We start from the raw sequence: 17,147 nt of genomic DNA, 5'->3' as shown, positions 1-17,147 counted from the left end.
CTTAATGATAAAACATTAGGATATAGCTATTTCTTTAAATCCTATATGCAGTTCATACGATTCTTCCTCTTGTATAATGGCTCTGCTTCATCTACATGGTACATTCCTGCCTGATGTTTTTTTCCTGGTTCGTTTTTTCTCTCTCTCTCCTCTCTCATTGTGAATATTCTTTTCTCTTCTCTGATTGCTTTTTCTCCTTAGATCATTACTCTTGGTTGATAGCTTCAGGTTATCACTGTATCCTATCTCCCTCTCCAATAAGCTCATGATTGATACTAATCTTCCTCCTGGGATGCATTTATCGGATGCTGGATGGAAACTACTCTCTAAATCTTAGCGTTATATCTACTGACAATTTACAAGGTTGCACCCTACATTACCATCAGGTGGCTTTGCCAGGGGCTGGTGGGTGGAGGGAGAGAAGCACCAGCACATTGCAGTCATAACTTTATTGGAAAGATGTGCTTCTTATGCTAAAAAGTTGCATTGTTTCATTTGTGTTAGATTCGAGTTTAAATTTTATAGATTAAGCAAGATGCTCCTTTCTTCATATCCTAGTATCATAAATTTGTACAGTTAGAAGGCACCCCGCCCCTTGGATCATCTGATTAAGCCTTCGAATCGCATTACCTAATCTCTCCTTTCTCAGATGCATGTCTAGCCTTTCCCTAAAAGGCATCAAAAGAATATTCCACAGTGTAGCTAGCTCACCACCTTACTGCCTTTATTAGTGGCTCTTTTTAACGCAGATATTTTTTGTCATAATGCTGAAACCAAGCCTTCCTAGTGTGGTACAGTGGTTAAGAGTGGTGGACTCGTAATCTGGTGAACCGGGTTCGCTTCCCCGCTCCTCCACATGCAGCTGCTGGGTGACCTTGGGCCAGTCACACTTCTCTGAAGTCTCTCAGCCCCACTCACCTCACAGAGTGTTTGTTGTGGGGGAGGAAGGGAAAGGAGAATGTTAGTCGCTTTGAGACCCCTTAAGGGGAGTGAAAGGCGTGATATCAAGTCCAAACTCCTCCTCCTCCTCCTCCTCTTCCCATTATAGAATTTGCATGCCCAGATACAATAAGAGAGACTCTGAATACATTGCTGATGTGATTGAGGCATCCTGCGATTCTCAACTAACTCAACTGATCTGGCGGGATGCATCTTTGAATGCAAAGGGTAACGTGTAATTGCAGACCCTCCAAGTGTCCCCATTTTCCAGGGGCAGTCTCAGATTTATAGAAGCTGTCCCAGTTTCTGATTTGATCCCAGAATGTCATGTTTGTCCGTAGGACATTCCTATTTTCATTGGAGAAAATGTTGGAGGGCATGGAGTAATCTAATCCCTGAGCCATCTGAAGGCAGCCCTGTAGAGGGAAGCTTTTTAAATTTAATGTTTCATTATGTTTTGATATATGTTGGAAGCCACCCAGAGTGGCTGGGGTAACCCAGTAAGATGCCTGGGATATAAATAATATTATTATTATTATTATTATTATTATTATTATTATTATTATTATTATTATTTATTTATTTATTTATTTATTTATTTATTATTGATGAATAGGGTGTCCCTATTTTCATCAGAGGAATGTTGGAGGGTATGTAATTGCATTCAGAACCAACAATTTTTTATGTGTAAACCCAGCCACATCAGAACCATTGTTTCTTTTCTGGTCCTGTTTCCCTTCTTGGTAAACAGCTGCTTTCCCGTGTGTTTCTGGTGGTATTCTTCTGAATATTTAAAAAAGGTAGCCTCTTTCAGGAACCAAGTTGCATATTTCCAGAGAGGAGATGTATTTTAATTATTCTAATGAAAGGTTTAAGTAGCAGGCAAACCCTTGAAAAGGAGTTAATGTGGCGGAAAACCCTTTCCCTAAGCAAATGACTTTTCATTGCTTAACAATACTTTTTTTAAAAGAAAGAAAGAAAAAGAAATTACTGCATTGAAAGCTTTATGGAGCATACCATTTTTTATCACCTTGACATAAGGGTCATGTTCTATAACCAGTAAATATTTGTAGTGAGATAATTCAAACTGGCTGGGATTGTAGAATGAATTTTCAGAAGATGACAATTATAACGAGCCTGTCACCAAAGCCTGAAGGCATTCATAGAAAGTGCAAAATCAACCATATATCAAAATGGAAGACTGTGATCACTCCTGAGTTGAGTAAGAAGCCGATCAACACATTTATTGTTAGATAACAAAATCAGTGTCCATTTGTGTAATCAGGTTAATTAGTGTTCTGTAGGAAAGAAGAAATGGTGAAATTAGCATTTTTTAATGTGGAGTCAGAGAAATACAAAGGAATAGTGGGGTCTTAATTACACATTCCTTTAAAAGCATGGCTGCTAGAGCTGTTCAAAATGTATATATAAATATTAGCAGCATTGTGAAAAACACTATTCCTAAACTCTGCTATTTGGTGGCAAATGTGACATTTGCAAATTAAATAGTATTAGACAGAATCTGCGAAATCTCAGGACTGCAAGTGTGATAGATGCTGAATTCTGACCACAGAGGGGTATTCTTCACAGGATACACAATATTATATTTGATATTATCCAGTATTTCTACAAAGTACAGTTTTGGCTGACCCATAAGAGATTGTGAAAAGGGAAAAATTTGCTGATGAAGAGGTTAAAGATTCTAGAAGAATAAATTCATGTGTTCACAGATTTTTAGATTGGGGGTGGGGAGAGTGACTACGGGTGGAGTTCAAAGTCACACCAAGACGATTGTTCCATTAGCTATATTCTTTCTCCGCTAGGGTTTTTGTGACTTTTGGTAGGAAACAGAATGGCCATTTCAAAGTGGAGGGCTGGTAGCTTTTTCAAACTTCCCAAGGAGCCTATTTCTCAGGCCCTTCAGCGACACAGACACACCCCACTTCTCTCTGAACCAGTGTTAGTAGATTATACAAATCCATGAAAGTTGGTGGGAGATATGTTTATAAATTACTGTTAGCCACAATAACTATATGGAAGTCCCAGATTAACAAAGGAAATGTACCACATAATGTCAAATTTAGAAGGACAAGGAAGATTAATTGCCTTCATGCTCTGCTTATGGCTTCTTGGAAGCAACTGACTGTGCAACATCAGAAAGAGGATGTTTGGACTTCTGATCTGATCCAGAAGGGCTCTTCTTATGTTTTTATGTGTTTAGGATTGTAGTTGACAAAAGATCTCTTGACAGTTGTGAAGGCAAAAGACAGAAAATCCAAAGTCGGAAAATGCAATGCATGACATGGAAGAATAAAAAAAAACAAAACCCTGACTATACACAATGTTAAGCTGTGATAAATCAACAGTTATCATTCAGGCGAAAGATACTGGGGACATTATAGCTAGCTCAATGAGAAGAAAAAATAAACTGAGTCTGCTGCAGCTGTCAGAAAGGAAAACTGAATGCTCCAGATCTATTAAGAATGGGTTAGAAAATAATACAGAAACATGGTCTACATATAAATTGATGGTGCCCCTCTTTTCACAGTCTGGAAAAAAAACTTTAAAGCTTTAAAGAGTCACACATGGAGAATAAATTGAAGCCATGAAAGTTCTCAAATTTCCGTTTAATAATTCATCAAAGCATTTCCCTTTAATATCTATCGTCTTATGAATGGACAATAGATGGAATTCAACAGAGATTGTTCCATCAGTGCAATCATTTCTGCTTGCATGATGAAACAAATGCACTGTTGGGCCAATCTGTCCTCCTCTCAGTGTTCTGGGGGTTTCCCTACATACCCACCCCAGCCAATTGGGAGGAGCATGCAAAGCAGGAGGAGGGACGCCTTGTTGCACTAGCAGAATGCCTTGTATGGGCTTCCAGTAGCAGAACCTGTTACAGTGGTACCTCTGGTTATGAACACTTCTGGTTATGAACTCCACTAATCCGGAAGTAGCTGTTCCTGGTTGTGAACTTTGCACCAGGATGCGAATGGAAATCGTGCGGCGGAGGCGTGTGCACAGCGGGAGGCCCCATTAGTGAAAGCGTGTCTCAGGATAAGAACGATTTCAGCTTAAGAACGGACCTCCGGAATGAATTAAGTTCATAACCAGAGGTACCACTGTAGCTGAATCCGGGCAAGTTATTCAGTACCAAACTGCAGATTTGACTTTCTTCTTCTTCTGAAGATAGATAGATGATAGGTAGGTAGATAGGTAGGTAAAGCTTCCACAATTCAAAGGCAATGTGTGTATGTGTAAAATAGAGAATCTGTCATTGAGTGTGTGCCTCTATGGAATGTACAGCTTTTTATCATCCTGGACCCACCTTTAAAGAAAGAAGTGTCATCCTTCTTGGGAAACAAAAAAGGAGGCTACTAAAGGGACCCCTGACCGTTAGGTCCAGTCGTGACCGACTCTGGGGTTGCGGCGCTCATCCCCCTTTATTGGCTGAGGGAGCCGGCGTGCAGCTTCCAGGTCATGTGGCCAGCATGACTAAGCCACTTCCAGCGAACCAGAACAGCGCACGGAAACGCCGTTTACCTTCCCGCCAGAGCGGTACCTATTTATCTACTTGCACTTTGACGTGCTTTCGAACTGCTAGGTTGGCAGGAGCAGGGACCGAGCAATGGGAGCTCACCCCGTCGCAGGGATTCGAACCACCGACCTTCTGATTGGCAATTCCTAGGCTCTGTGGTTTAACCCACAGCGCCACCTGCGTCCCTCTAAAAAAAGGAGGCTAGAGGGGTCTTAAAGCAGGGGTGGGGAATCTCAGGCCTGGGAGCTTCTCCAGACCTCTCTGCCTTGCCCATGAGACTCTTCCCAAGCCCCCCTTCCCAGCCCTGTTCCATACCTTCCCCAGATGTTTCCTTGCACTGTGAGAATGGAGGTGTGTACCTTCTAAACCTCATGGCTGGAATGTAGCCTGCTGTACAAGTTTCACATCCACTATTGTGCCCACTTTTGCCTCGAGCCAGCCCACCACTGCGAGTTTTCCCATCAGGGTTCCTCACCCCTGCATTAAAGGCTAACAAATTTATTATGGTTTCTGGTGGAGTGGAATCTATTCCGTTAAAGCTTGTGCCATAATGAATTTGCTCTGGGTTTAAAATTCCTTTAAAGCTTAAAAACCTACTCCTCCTTTTGTCCACAGTGGACTAACACACTTACCTGTCTAGGCATTGTGATCTTCTGTGTTGTTATATTGTCTGCCCACTGAGGCGGTATTCTGCATTCGGATTTTCTCCCTTAATCCATCCAAATAAGATTAGGAATGGAGAAGAGACTTTGGATAAGTTCTCTGTGTTCTGTCCCTTTGCTCTTGCAGTACGTGTTGCATTGGATAAAGATTGCTTAGTCTGTTCTTGTATAATTGGCAAGACCTTAAAAGTAGGAGTGGCTCTGCCCTGTCGATTCCAGGGGTAGAAATTCCAAGGCCTGAATGCCTTCCTGCCCATGAGCAAATCAAAATTTCATCAGGTAAGAAGAATTTTTCCCCTTTTCCAAAATTGTAAGAGAATAATCAGTATTTCTGTACTACTTGCACAGTGATCCAAATCTAGATAGTTTAGATCATGGTGGGGAAACCATTCTAAGCCTGAGAGCTGCATTCCAGAGTTTGTGTGGCGTAGTGGCTAGAGTGTTGGACTGGGACCCAGGAGACCAGGGTTTGAATCCCCACTCTGCTCACCCTCAGCCTAAACTACCTCAAAGGGTTGCTGTGAGAATAAAATGGGGAAAGAGGAGATCTATGTTGACACCTTGAATCATTTGGAGGAATGGTGGTATATAAATGTAATAAAACAAATTTCCCCATGGGCCAGCTTCCAAGGAGCACCTGCCATGGGTGGGTAGATCCAGGGGCGAAAGTGGATGGGGCAAAAGATGTGACTTACTCTAGAAAAGAAGGCTACATTCTGGCCACAGAAAGGTTAGAGGTTTCTACACATATACACGTTTCCCTGTCTTATCCTGTCTCCATCCAGACAAGCATGAGGCATTATCACAGGTAAAGGGTGTGGCTTCTGCAGGTCCTGAAGGGTTACATTTGGCGCCTGGGAGTGAGGTTCTCCCACCCCTTGCTAGATATCAGCCAGTATAACTCTTCAAGAGGGAAACTCATTAAATCCTGTGGCTGTTTTGTGCTCTTAGATGCTTTAGTAGATGGACTAGGCAGTTATTTTGGTATTTTAATTCGGCATTAAAAAAGCTTGTTACTTTCAGCTTTGCAGCAGAGCATATTCCTGTTGAATTTCATGCAATTCACTTTAATGTGTATGAAAACCATTCTTCCTCTACATAAAGCTTAAAAATTTACAGCCCATAGGGCAGCAGGCCGTCAATATAGAACAGAACAGTGGTATTCAAGATTATTATTTTTTTTGCAGTGGTGGAATACTTCATTTTAAACAAAACTTGGGTGGAAGTTTTGCAGTAAAATCTTTTTCATTATTTTTTTTTAAGAGGAGGGTGTGCAAGAGTTATTGGGAAAGCAAGCAAGGGGAAGCCAGTCAGAGCAGCAACTACAGTGGTACCTCGGGTTAAGAACTTAATTCGTTCTGGAGGTCCGTTCTTAACCTGAAACTGTTCTTAACCTGAAGCACCACTTTAGCTAATGGGGACTCCCACTGCCGGAGCGCTGCCGCTGCACAACTTCTGTTCTCATCCTGAAGCAAAGTTCTTAACCCGAGGTACTATTTTTGGGTTAGCGGAGTCGGTAACCTGAAGTGTCTGTAACCTGAAGCGTCTGTAACCCGAGGTACCACTGTATTCTGCTGCCTCGCTCCTCCCCCTTTTGTTAACTGGCAGTGATGAATGGCATTGAGAAGCCTGGTAAGCAACGCTAGATTACTAGGACAACTCCTTGAGTAGTGCATTTAATACCCATGGCTGCAGTTCAATTGAAATCACATATTGTGTGTGTTTGTTCACCTTTACACCTTTATTATTTATGGAACCCTTTAGGCAGCTTAGCACAATCTCAAGGTCCCACAGGACACAGTTTGGGAAATGTTGCCTATTCACAAAACAATCTTACTTCAATTAACAGTTGGTTAGACAGATGCGGGTGGCACCGTGGGTTAAACCACAGAGCCTAAGACTTGCTGATCAGAAGGTCGGCGGTTCGAATCCCCACAACGGGGTGAGCTCCCGTTGCTCGATCCCTGCTCCTGCCAACCTAGCAGTTCGAAAGCACATCAAAGTGCAAGTAGGTAAATAGGTACCACTCCGGTGGGAAGGTAAACGGTGTTTCCATGCGCAGCTCTTGTTCATGACCTGGAAGCTGTATGCCGGCTCCCTCGGCCAATAAAGTGATATGAGCGCTGCAACCCCAGTCAGTCACGACTGGACCTAATGGTCAGGGGTCCCTTTACCTTTACCTTAGACCGAACTAAGTTGAGTGACTTAGCTATGACTTCCTCGGATGTTCCCAATCCTAACAAGTCACTGTATAAATGAAGATAGTCTACCCTTTTTTAGCCTTTGCCCTTTTAAATAGTACTTTTGAATAAAAGTTCACACGATTTCTTCAGAAAATAAGTCTATATCAGAGCATAGCTGTTAGAAATTGTAATCAGCAATGCAACTGTTAAAAGACAAAACTGACACAGGAAGTTACACTATGCCAGTGAACAATAAACAGCTGTTTATTTCTGCATAACTTCAGTCACAGACATGCAAGTTTTAAATGCAAGCTGGATGCAAGATACCTATGTATTTTACTTTGCTTAAGCCTGTCATTCCCCCCTTTACTCCCTATCTCCAACTGGGTTATTACTGGTGCATGTGTCTTTATTTTATTAAATATCTGTATGCCCCCTTTTGTGCTGAATTACACTAAGGGAAGCCTACAGGAGAGAGAAAACAACTTATAACACATGCTAAATGCACAAAATGAACACACTTGTTAAACAAAAGTCAGCAGTGGGAACCAAGGGATTAATAGTCTCAAATACAGACACTCAGAATATACCAAACACCCTCTGAAATAAAACAGCTTACTGCTGGAAAACTGTAAGGGTCAGAACACACAACACAGAAAATACCTCTCCAAAGTAATTCCTACCAGGCCTCAAACAATGAAGGGACCTAAAATCAAGTTAAGCAATTGTTTGATTTATATGAACCACTGCAGTGCCCCTTAACCCAGGCCACTGAGGATAGGGCTATCATGAACATTCACATAGCAGTGCTCATAAAAGTGAGGATTGCTACTTGAATGCTCACAAGTAGCATCTAAGTGAGCAGGGGCCCCTGATGGAAATACCTATAATGTCAGTTTCCCCACTGAAGATTTTGGATTGCCAGCCCTAGTCCTCAATGTGAATAGCTACATTGGGGAATACCTATTACCTTGCCTTGTCCTGCCTCAAGGTAAGCTTCTGGGCCTTTGGAACATGGGAATGGCAAATGGCGGTGGGCCCTTTGTGGGTGCTCAGTGTGAGCATTGGTTAATGATTGGATTTAATTGCTGCAAAGCTCTCATCCCTGGAATGATCTCCGAGGGTCAGAAGCTTTTGGGCCAACGCCTAAAGTTTGAGACTTTACAGGTCAAAACCTGCACTTCAGTTGGACCTGGAAACCAATTGGAAGCCAGTGGAAGTGTTCAGAATTGGTAGTATTTCCTCTCTATTGCCCACTTCCGGCAAGAGCCTCATGGCTACATTCTATGTCATTTGTAGTTTCTGAAAGCTACATTTGTTGTTTTAAAGTTTTATTGCAGAATGTGTTATTGTAATGGAGTCTGGATGTGACCAGAGCATGAATTACCATGGGAAGGTTATGTAGGAGTATACAGGTGAGAGATAGTTGGTTGTTTTTTTCTAAAACATATCAGCATTTCTTTTTCCAAAAATGTTGCTCTGTTTATTTTCTTTTTTGGAATGTAGAGTCTTTGGTGGCTGTTTCAAGATAAAAATGGATACATTGTTGATGAGTAGGCAAAGATCTAGTAGGAATTAGTTTCGACAAAAAAACCAACTTATTGTGTGTCTATTCTTACTTGAGTCAAGTCTGGTAGCAGTTACATTTTCCTTAACCTGACTAGCATTTCATCTTGCCTTTTCAAGTATTGTGATAAAGTAGTTAGCTTACCTTTCTACCTTTTGGTTGGCAATCTATCAAAGTAACATGTAAATGTGTAAAGGTATGATGTGCACATTTCATTTGGAATCTCAGGTCACAAATGGCACAAATATTCCAATCCACTGTCATACCTCCCTTAGGAGTGTAGAAATTTTTATTTGTGAATGCAAACAGACCTGGATCTGTTAAGAATGCTGAGACTATAAAGATATTCTGCCAGCATGTAAATGGATTAATTCACCACAAGACTTTAGTTTTGTTTTAAATTTTGTTACAGAAAAGCCGTTGAATGTTTTCATACATAAATATTTATTGAATTGTAATGTATGAACACATATGAGTAGCAGTGTTTTACATTTTCAAAATTTTTAGCATTTTAAGAAATACTTAGAAGACAAGCAAGTGCTTTGCCAAAACAGGAAGAGATGAGGCTTGCTTTCTGCTCAATGAAGCAATGCCACTGATTCCTGCTAATTTTAACCATGGAACATTGATTTTATAAACAGTTTCATACATATATGTCTTTCATACACTAAGTGATGTGTCACCATGCTGACTTCAGCTCTTTTCCTGTTAAGAACTGTAAGGGGCACGTGAGATTAATACATGGAGACACACTAGCTGTGTGTCTAATGACACATAGATAATTCACTGCCACAGGAAATCACGGGAGCTAATTTTCATAATGTAGTAAGAGCCTTCTGTCAGGCACAGAATGTACTTAGTACCTTCCAGGACCAAGCTTTTAATGCTTAATATGGAATAGCAGCTTTCCATTTGGCTGCATATCCCCAGGAAAGCAAAAAACAAACCATGCAACTAGTTAACTAGGGATGTCAGAGAATTCTGAAGGAAATGGGAGCGGAAGTTGCCAATGTTTGCTTATTCATCCGATGTCTGGAATAGAACTTGAGCCAGTGAATATGATCAGTATTCCCTCTTGGCCTGCAAATATGTACATGTGCATGACTCCCCCCCACCCCCCAGGTTGCATTGCTCTTTCTTTGCACTGAAATGAACGGTGGGGAGTAACATAATGATAACACATTTGATTGCATAAAATGTGGGCAGCGAGAACCGTGTCAGAACCTGAACTGTAGAACGGAGGTGGAACAGAAACAGCGTTGCATGCAATAAGCATGGGGTTGGAACAGAAACAGATCCTTCTTGCATATCCACTAGGAACTCATGAACTGACATGCCCATAAAGCAAAACTGTAGGCTAGTCAACCAGATCAACTTTTTTGGGAGCTCTAGGTAAAACTGTGGCCCTTCAGATGTCAAGGAGGGGTACTTGCTTGGACTACAAACTAGGCCTTTGAGGAAGGGCCATAGCTCAATGGGTAGGGTATCTACTTTGCATGCAGAATGTCCCAGGCTCAACCCCAGGTGGAGGATTACGGATGGGAGAGATCCCTTTCTGAAATCCCAGAAAGCTACTCACTACCATTCAGTGTAGACAGACTCAATCAATAAAAGGCAGCTTCCTCTGTTCCTATTAAGTATGGAGATCCGGTGGGAATACTCTTCTCACCTTAATTTTAGACCTTTGTTTGAAGGGCTCTGTCTCTTCTCTCTCATCTGCCAAACTAGACAACTCTCTCTTTCCGATTTCCCTCTACCTTGAGCTGTGTTGACTTCTTGTAAAAACAGTAACACTATTTCTGTTCACCAATATGTCAGGATATTATTTTCTACTGTAAGATATGTAGGGTGTGTGAAGATCTGGGCCAGTCCAATAAGGCACAGTTATATACTTTCAAGAGGCTTGTTGATTTCAGCATGCCTAATTCAACTGGATTATCGTTTACATTTACACCCAGTAGAAGGGATGTAAATGTTGGGAGGCTTGATCTTGCTGAATTATCAATGGCATGTTTTAAGAAATACCCTTTAAATCAAATACTAGCTACATAGTTCAGTTGGTAGAGAGCACGAGACTCATAATCTCAGGGTTGTGAATTCAAGTCCCACGTTGGGCAAAAGATCCTTGCATTGCAGGGGGTTGGACTAGATGATCCTTGTGGCCCCTTTCAACTCTGTGATTCTATGAAATGCCTCTTTTAGGAAAGCTGCAGAAGACCGTTTGGCAAGAACTCAAATTCTACTTACCATTTGGTAAGAACTCAATTTTTGGGATGGCAGTCTAGGCTGGCTTTGAAGAGGCTTGGTTGAAACTGCATACACACTTCCAAGAAAACCAAATGTAATGGTGAAGTTCATCCAAATCAAAACTTAAGCCTTTTTAAGCCTCTATGAATAAAATGTCAGAGGTTTAAGCATGTGTTTAAATATCTCTCATTGAAATCATTAGAAGCTACTGTAAAATTATATGCATGTGTATCCAAATGTAAGTGCTAATGAGTTTAGTGAAGCTTACTCCTAGGAAAGTGTGTATAGTCCCATTGGACCTATAGATAATGGGTTTATTTTAATACTCCTGATTTAGAAAAGGGAAACTTTATCTAAACACTTCTAGTTTATTGCAAAAGAATTGTACAATTATGGCCATGATCTAGCCCACCAAAATAGCCAGGTGGTACAATAAAAAACAGAGCTAAATCTAGGACAGTATTAGAAACACAGTGGCATTCTTAACTACAGTGCAAGGACTACTCTTCCCTGAAGGATTAAATACTTGCTACATATTCTCATGTCCTGCAGTAAAATGTAACATCACAGTTGACAAGTTATTGCTATTTTATTGGCACCACTTACTCTAAGGCAATTGGACATAATAACTCAGAATACTTTATATGCTTTTTGACATTTCTTCTGTCCCTGCTGCTGTAGATGAGACTAACCGATACTTCAGAGCTTTGGGAACTCATTTAACATTGGAAGAAAATATGTGAATGCATTCCATTTTTGTATACCAGCTTCCAGATGCAGTTATATACAGAAAAACTGCCTAATGAATCACCTAGCTCCTGACTTGAGTCACAATATGTCATACCCAGGGCTGTGCTTTCACATGTTATGTATTTCCTTAAGCACTCTCTCTCTCTCTCTCTCTCTCTCTCTCTCTCTCTCTCTCTCTCTCTCTCACACACACACACACACACACACACACACACACAGACCTACCTTATTTGCTCTCTTTGTTTCTAAGGGAGGAATTCAATGTTCTATGTCAAACATTCAATCAGCACAAGCATTTCAGCTTGCCAAATGAAATGGTCCAGCTCTCTTGACAGACACCCCCTCTGAGCTAGTTGTGTAGGAGGGAAGCCCTGTTGCACAAGCAAAAGTCCTTGTGTGGACTTCGCTTTTGCTGATGGGACTCCTTAGGTTAATCCCAATCTTTATTTTTAAGTTCGGGATCACAGGGAATGTGATGAAACTGCAATTATACATAGCCTGTATTATAGCATCACAGAGAGTGCAAACAAAGCTAGCTCAGAGTGAGGGCACTGCACTAGTTGCCTGAAATGCTGCTGAAAGATGTAGGCACTGTTTTTGTATGTGAAGAATGCTCCCTTTTTAGGTCAGCCATTCCTAATAGATCCTTCCTCCTTTTTTCTGGAAAAAAATCCAAAGAAGGAAGTTATACGATTACTAAAATGTTCCTTCATAGTGAGTTGAGTCCTATGATTTAATCTTAATTTGCACCGTGTAATTTAAGATGATTGCCGATTATCTGCTCAGTAGGGAAGTAGCTTTGCACATTTTAAAAAATATTGACATTTACACCCATTTTCTGATCTTTTTGTTCCTGGAGTGCATTTTCCCACTACATTCTCCAGATCAGACAGTAGGATAGGAAATTATTGCGTTCACCATACTGAACATTGGACAAACTGGTTATTCTTCTCAAATTCTAACTGGAGGTGCTGGTTGTCATTATGGGCATGATGATTAGGCAAGGATTAGCTGGAAACTAAGGCTTCTACCTCAATATCCACTATTATACTGATAAGTGGAAGGTCTCCTGTCAAACAAGATGACCGGGGGGGGGGAGATGCTCAAACTTGAACCTGCAGAAAACATTGTCAATCACAGACCCTGAACACTGCACTACTAAATGTGGAATATTGCACATAGAAACACCCATGCCCATGTTCGACCACCCTGGATTTTTCAAAATATCAGGTGTGTGTGTGTGTGTGTGTGTGTGTGTGTGTGGCTGTAGGAGGAAAACCGGTATGGTGAGGGAAATAAACTGGATTAGTGATAGAACAATGATTTCTTGTAAACCCCCAGAAAACAACAACTTTAAGCAGTAAGGATAGCAATATAAAACCTATATCTGTCAAGCTATGTGTCTACTCAAGAAGAAGGGAAGGGCTCACTCTGCATAATTATATTGGAAGCCTACCATTTGTATTCAGTCATTTCTCTTTCTCAAGCTTCCTCTCATTTTCTTTACCTCTCAGAGGATTTGGGTGTATATTGTACTAAGACATTTCTTTCCCCGCAGCCTTTGAAAATGCACTGTGCAAGCTGTGCCCTAGTAACAAGTTCTGGACACCTCTTGCGAAGCCAGCAAGGGAAGAAGATTGACCAAACAGAGTGTGTAATACGAATGAACGATGCGCCCACACGGGGATTTGTAAAAGATGTTGGAAACAAGACAAGTCTGCGAGTCATCGCTCACTCCAGTATGCAGAGAATTTTGCGAAATCGCCATGAACTGTTAAATATGAGCCAAGGGACTGTATTTATCTTCTGGGGTCCAGGCAGCAACATGAGGAGAGATGGAAAAGGATTAATTTATAACAATCTGCAACTGATGAATCAGATACTACCTCAGTTAAAAGTATACATGATATCCCGGCACAAGATGCTTCAAATTGATGATCTCTTCAAGCGGGAAACTGGAAAAGACAGGTAAGAAAGAAGCAACTGCATGAGAATATATTGGAGAGCCACTGTCATTGTTTTAGTAGAATGTCAGGTCTGTTGATCATAAGTTCATCAATGGGATCACACTACAGAATGTGCTTGCCTTCCCTTAGCTTCCAATAACCTGTTGCATTATTTCATTTTATGCATCAAATAATAATGCTTGGCTTTTGCAGCATAAGCAACAAACATGCAATCAAATAATTTATTTGCCCATCAGTTTTTAATACTAAAAACCAGTGTGTGCCAAATACTGTCAGCAAACAGAACTGCAGAGTAGCACAGAAAGAACATCGATGCTGAATTTAAATCTCACTTTAGGTAATATACCTGAAAGCAGATTTTTACTGGTTTTGAAAAATCAGAATTGATGGGTTTTGCTTTATGGAGCCTATGCTGCCATTCTGTGAATTATAATGGCTACTTATTGAATATAAGCATTCTTGGAACATTGCAGCTGTAAAGCTTCTTGTAAAACAAATACACATTATTCATACATTAGGTGCCTCTAAAGTGTGCCTTCTTATACTTCCATCTTTGAAAGGCCAAGTTATTATGATACTTAGCTCTTTATGAGCCTATTTATGGCTTGCAAACAGATCTTCAAATCATATTTTTTTAAAAAATAGGTGACTAATATGTTTCTCTAGATAGGGCTGGAAATGATATCACCCCTCCTTCAAAAGATGCATTTATTTTTATTAGTTATTTACTCATTACATAGTAAAAACATAATGACAGCATAAGCACCACTTAATGCATTTATGTATAAATTAAGAGCTCACTTTAGAAAGAAGTAAATCTATCTAATAAAGTTATCTGCACTTTCCATTTCAAAATACGGTTATCCGCAATGAAGTCTTTTGAGACACACTGCTAAGGGAAAATATGATTTTCATATCCCAAGCTGCTGTATGCTTGGAAAAGTTCTTCATTTTAAAAGTGAACACACCTTCCTGTCCTTTTGAAAATCCTGGACCTTCAAGTTTTGCTGTTCTGAGCAGCTTTTATGTGAATGAGGTTGTTGGCCTGTCATGTAAATGTTGTTGCTCTGAATCTGTGGTATTATGTTGGATGGTTTAATGACTTTGTATCTTCTGCTTTAAATTGTTTTTAATATTTTTTTAAAGTGTGAATCACCTTGGGAGGGACTGAATTTTGTAGATCACAAAGTAGGGTATGCTAGTGAGCACCATAAGTTAGATCTGTGGAAACAAAGAGACCACCTGAGAAAAATGTGTCTAGGAGTAAGCGGCACTGTAGCTCTAGGCTCTCTCTCCCAATTCTTATTGGATATTGCATTATATAATAGAATCATAGATTTGTACAGTAGGAAGGGACTCCAAGGCTCATCCTGCAATGGAAGAATCTCAACTTGAATCGTACATGACAGATGGCCATCCAAACTCAGCTTAAAAACCTCAAACAGTCAGTTCTTCTGTCAAACAGCTGTTACTGTCAGAAAGTTCTTCCTGATGTTTGGTTAGAATCTATTTTCTTGTAACTTGAAGCCACTGGCCTCTTGAGCAGGAAAAAAACAAGCTTCCTCCATCTTCCATGTGAAAGCCCTTTAGATATTTGAAGATGGCTATCATATCTCCTCTCAGTCTCCACATACCCAACTCCCTCAACTTATTCCTCATAAGGCTTGGCTTCCAGATCCTTTATCGCCTGGGTCACCCTCTTCTGCACACATTCCAGCTTGTCATTATCCTCCTTAAACTGTGGTGCTCAGAACTGAGCACAGTTTTCAGATGTGTTCTGACCAAGGCAGAATAAAGTAGGACTATTACTTCCCTTGACTATTACTTCCACTATACTTCTGTTGATCCTGCCTGAATAGCATTAGCTTTCTTTCTGCTGCTGCTGCATCACATTCCTTAAGCTTGTGGACTGCTTGGTCCTTTTCACATGTTCTACTGGCAAGCCAGGTGCCCCCCATCTTATATCTGTGCATCTGGTTATTCCTGTGTAAGTGTTGGCCAGGAGGCAAACTTAGTTGGCATAAAGGCTCTGTTAGTGTTTGACCTTAGGTGGATAGGTGAACGCCTTCAATATTGTACCCAAAAAGCCCATTTCAGAGCAAACTAGCATATTCAAAGTCAGCCTAAAACGTGCTACACAGAAGGTTTTATTTCCAACCTTGGATCAGCTTCCTGACCATTAGTACCTCTGTCTTGCCTGGATTGAGCCTCATCTTTTAGTGTACATCCAGTCTAACACTGTGTTCAGGCAATGGCTGCCTAGCTCCCTTGGTTTCAGTTGAAAATGAGAGATAAAGCAGGGCAACACATTAGCATATTAATGGCACACAACCCCAAATGACCCCAGCTAGGGGCTTCACATAGATTTTAAAAGTGCAAGGGGTAAAACTGAGCCCCGAAGGATCTCACAGAACAAGGAGATAAAGCAATACTCTTCCAGCACCATGTTCTGGGAAATTCTAACCATTTAGGACCATTGCCCTATATTCCCATACTAGTATACTGTGAGCAACTAAATGTTGAATGCTACCAAGTGGTCCAGCAGAACCAACAGGGATGCAATCCCCTTGTACAGCTCCTGGCATAAGTAAACACCAAGGCTAATTTTAGTCCCTAAACCACACCTGAGCCTAGATGTAGAAGTATCCAAAATGTGTTCCTTCAACTAAGAAAGTCTGAATTTGAGCTAGAGCTGACATACACATGACAACACTTAACTATATTAAAACTAGGACTCTAGAATTACTGCCTAATAATGAAAGGTTGAGTTAAAAGGAAATTGGGAGAAGAAAAGCTATTGTGAGTGACATACTACCCTAATTAATATAGGTTCATTTTGGAAAGGTTTTAACAAGCACCAGGTTGCCACAATAAATTGTAAATATCAGACTGCATAGGTACAATAGCTGACACCTCAGTTTCTATAATAATCTTTAGAACTGTGATTGAAAAGACTGATGCATTATGCCCTGTTAAAAACATTTAGAAAATAACAGCCATTAAATGGGACAGCAAATGACAGGCTGAAGAACAATATACTTTTCTATTACGAACTAACTGTACTTGAGAATAAGTTTATAATTGAATAAAAGTCCATTAAGAAAATATGATTCAGAACCAATATTACAGTAATTAGATAAAAGAAGCATAAATGAAATAACTGCAGGAAGAGCATTTCCATAGAGATTATAAATGAGATTTTGATAGAGCAGAAAGGCCTTTAATTGTAATTTAGTATGCTCCACAGAATTATCAGGACAGTGTGTTACTTCATCACATAAGAGAGTATAT

The 17,147-nt window shown here is 40.5% G+C and overlaps 1 protein-coding gene across 1 annotated transcript in view; it reads left to right on the top strand.

Moving 5' to 3' along the window:
- ST6GALNAC5 (ST6 N-acetylgalactosaminide alpha-2,6-sialyltransferase 5) overlaps positions 1–17,147 on the top strand; it is a 76,045-nt gene that overhangs the window by 47,429 nt on the left and 11,469 nt on the right. The window contains exon 3 of the mRNA XM_053392015.1: positions 13,448–13,857. Coding sequence (XP_053247990.1) covers positions 13,448–13,857 — 410 coding nt within the window. The remainder of the gene's footprint in view (positions 1–13,447; positions 13,858–17,147) is intronic.

Source organism: Podarcis raffonei, chromosome 6 (assembly GCF_027172205.1).
Source record: "Podarcis raffonei isolate rPodRaf1 chromosome 6, rPodRaf1.pri, whole genome shotgun sequence".
NCBI lineage: Eukaryota > Metazoa > Chordata > Lepidosauria > Squamata > Lacertidae > Podarcis > Podarcis raffonei.
This window is presented reverse-complemented; position numbering and strand designations above follow the sequence as displayed.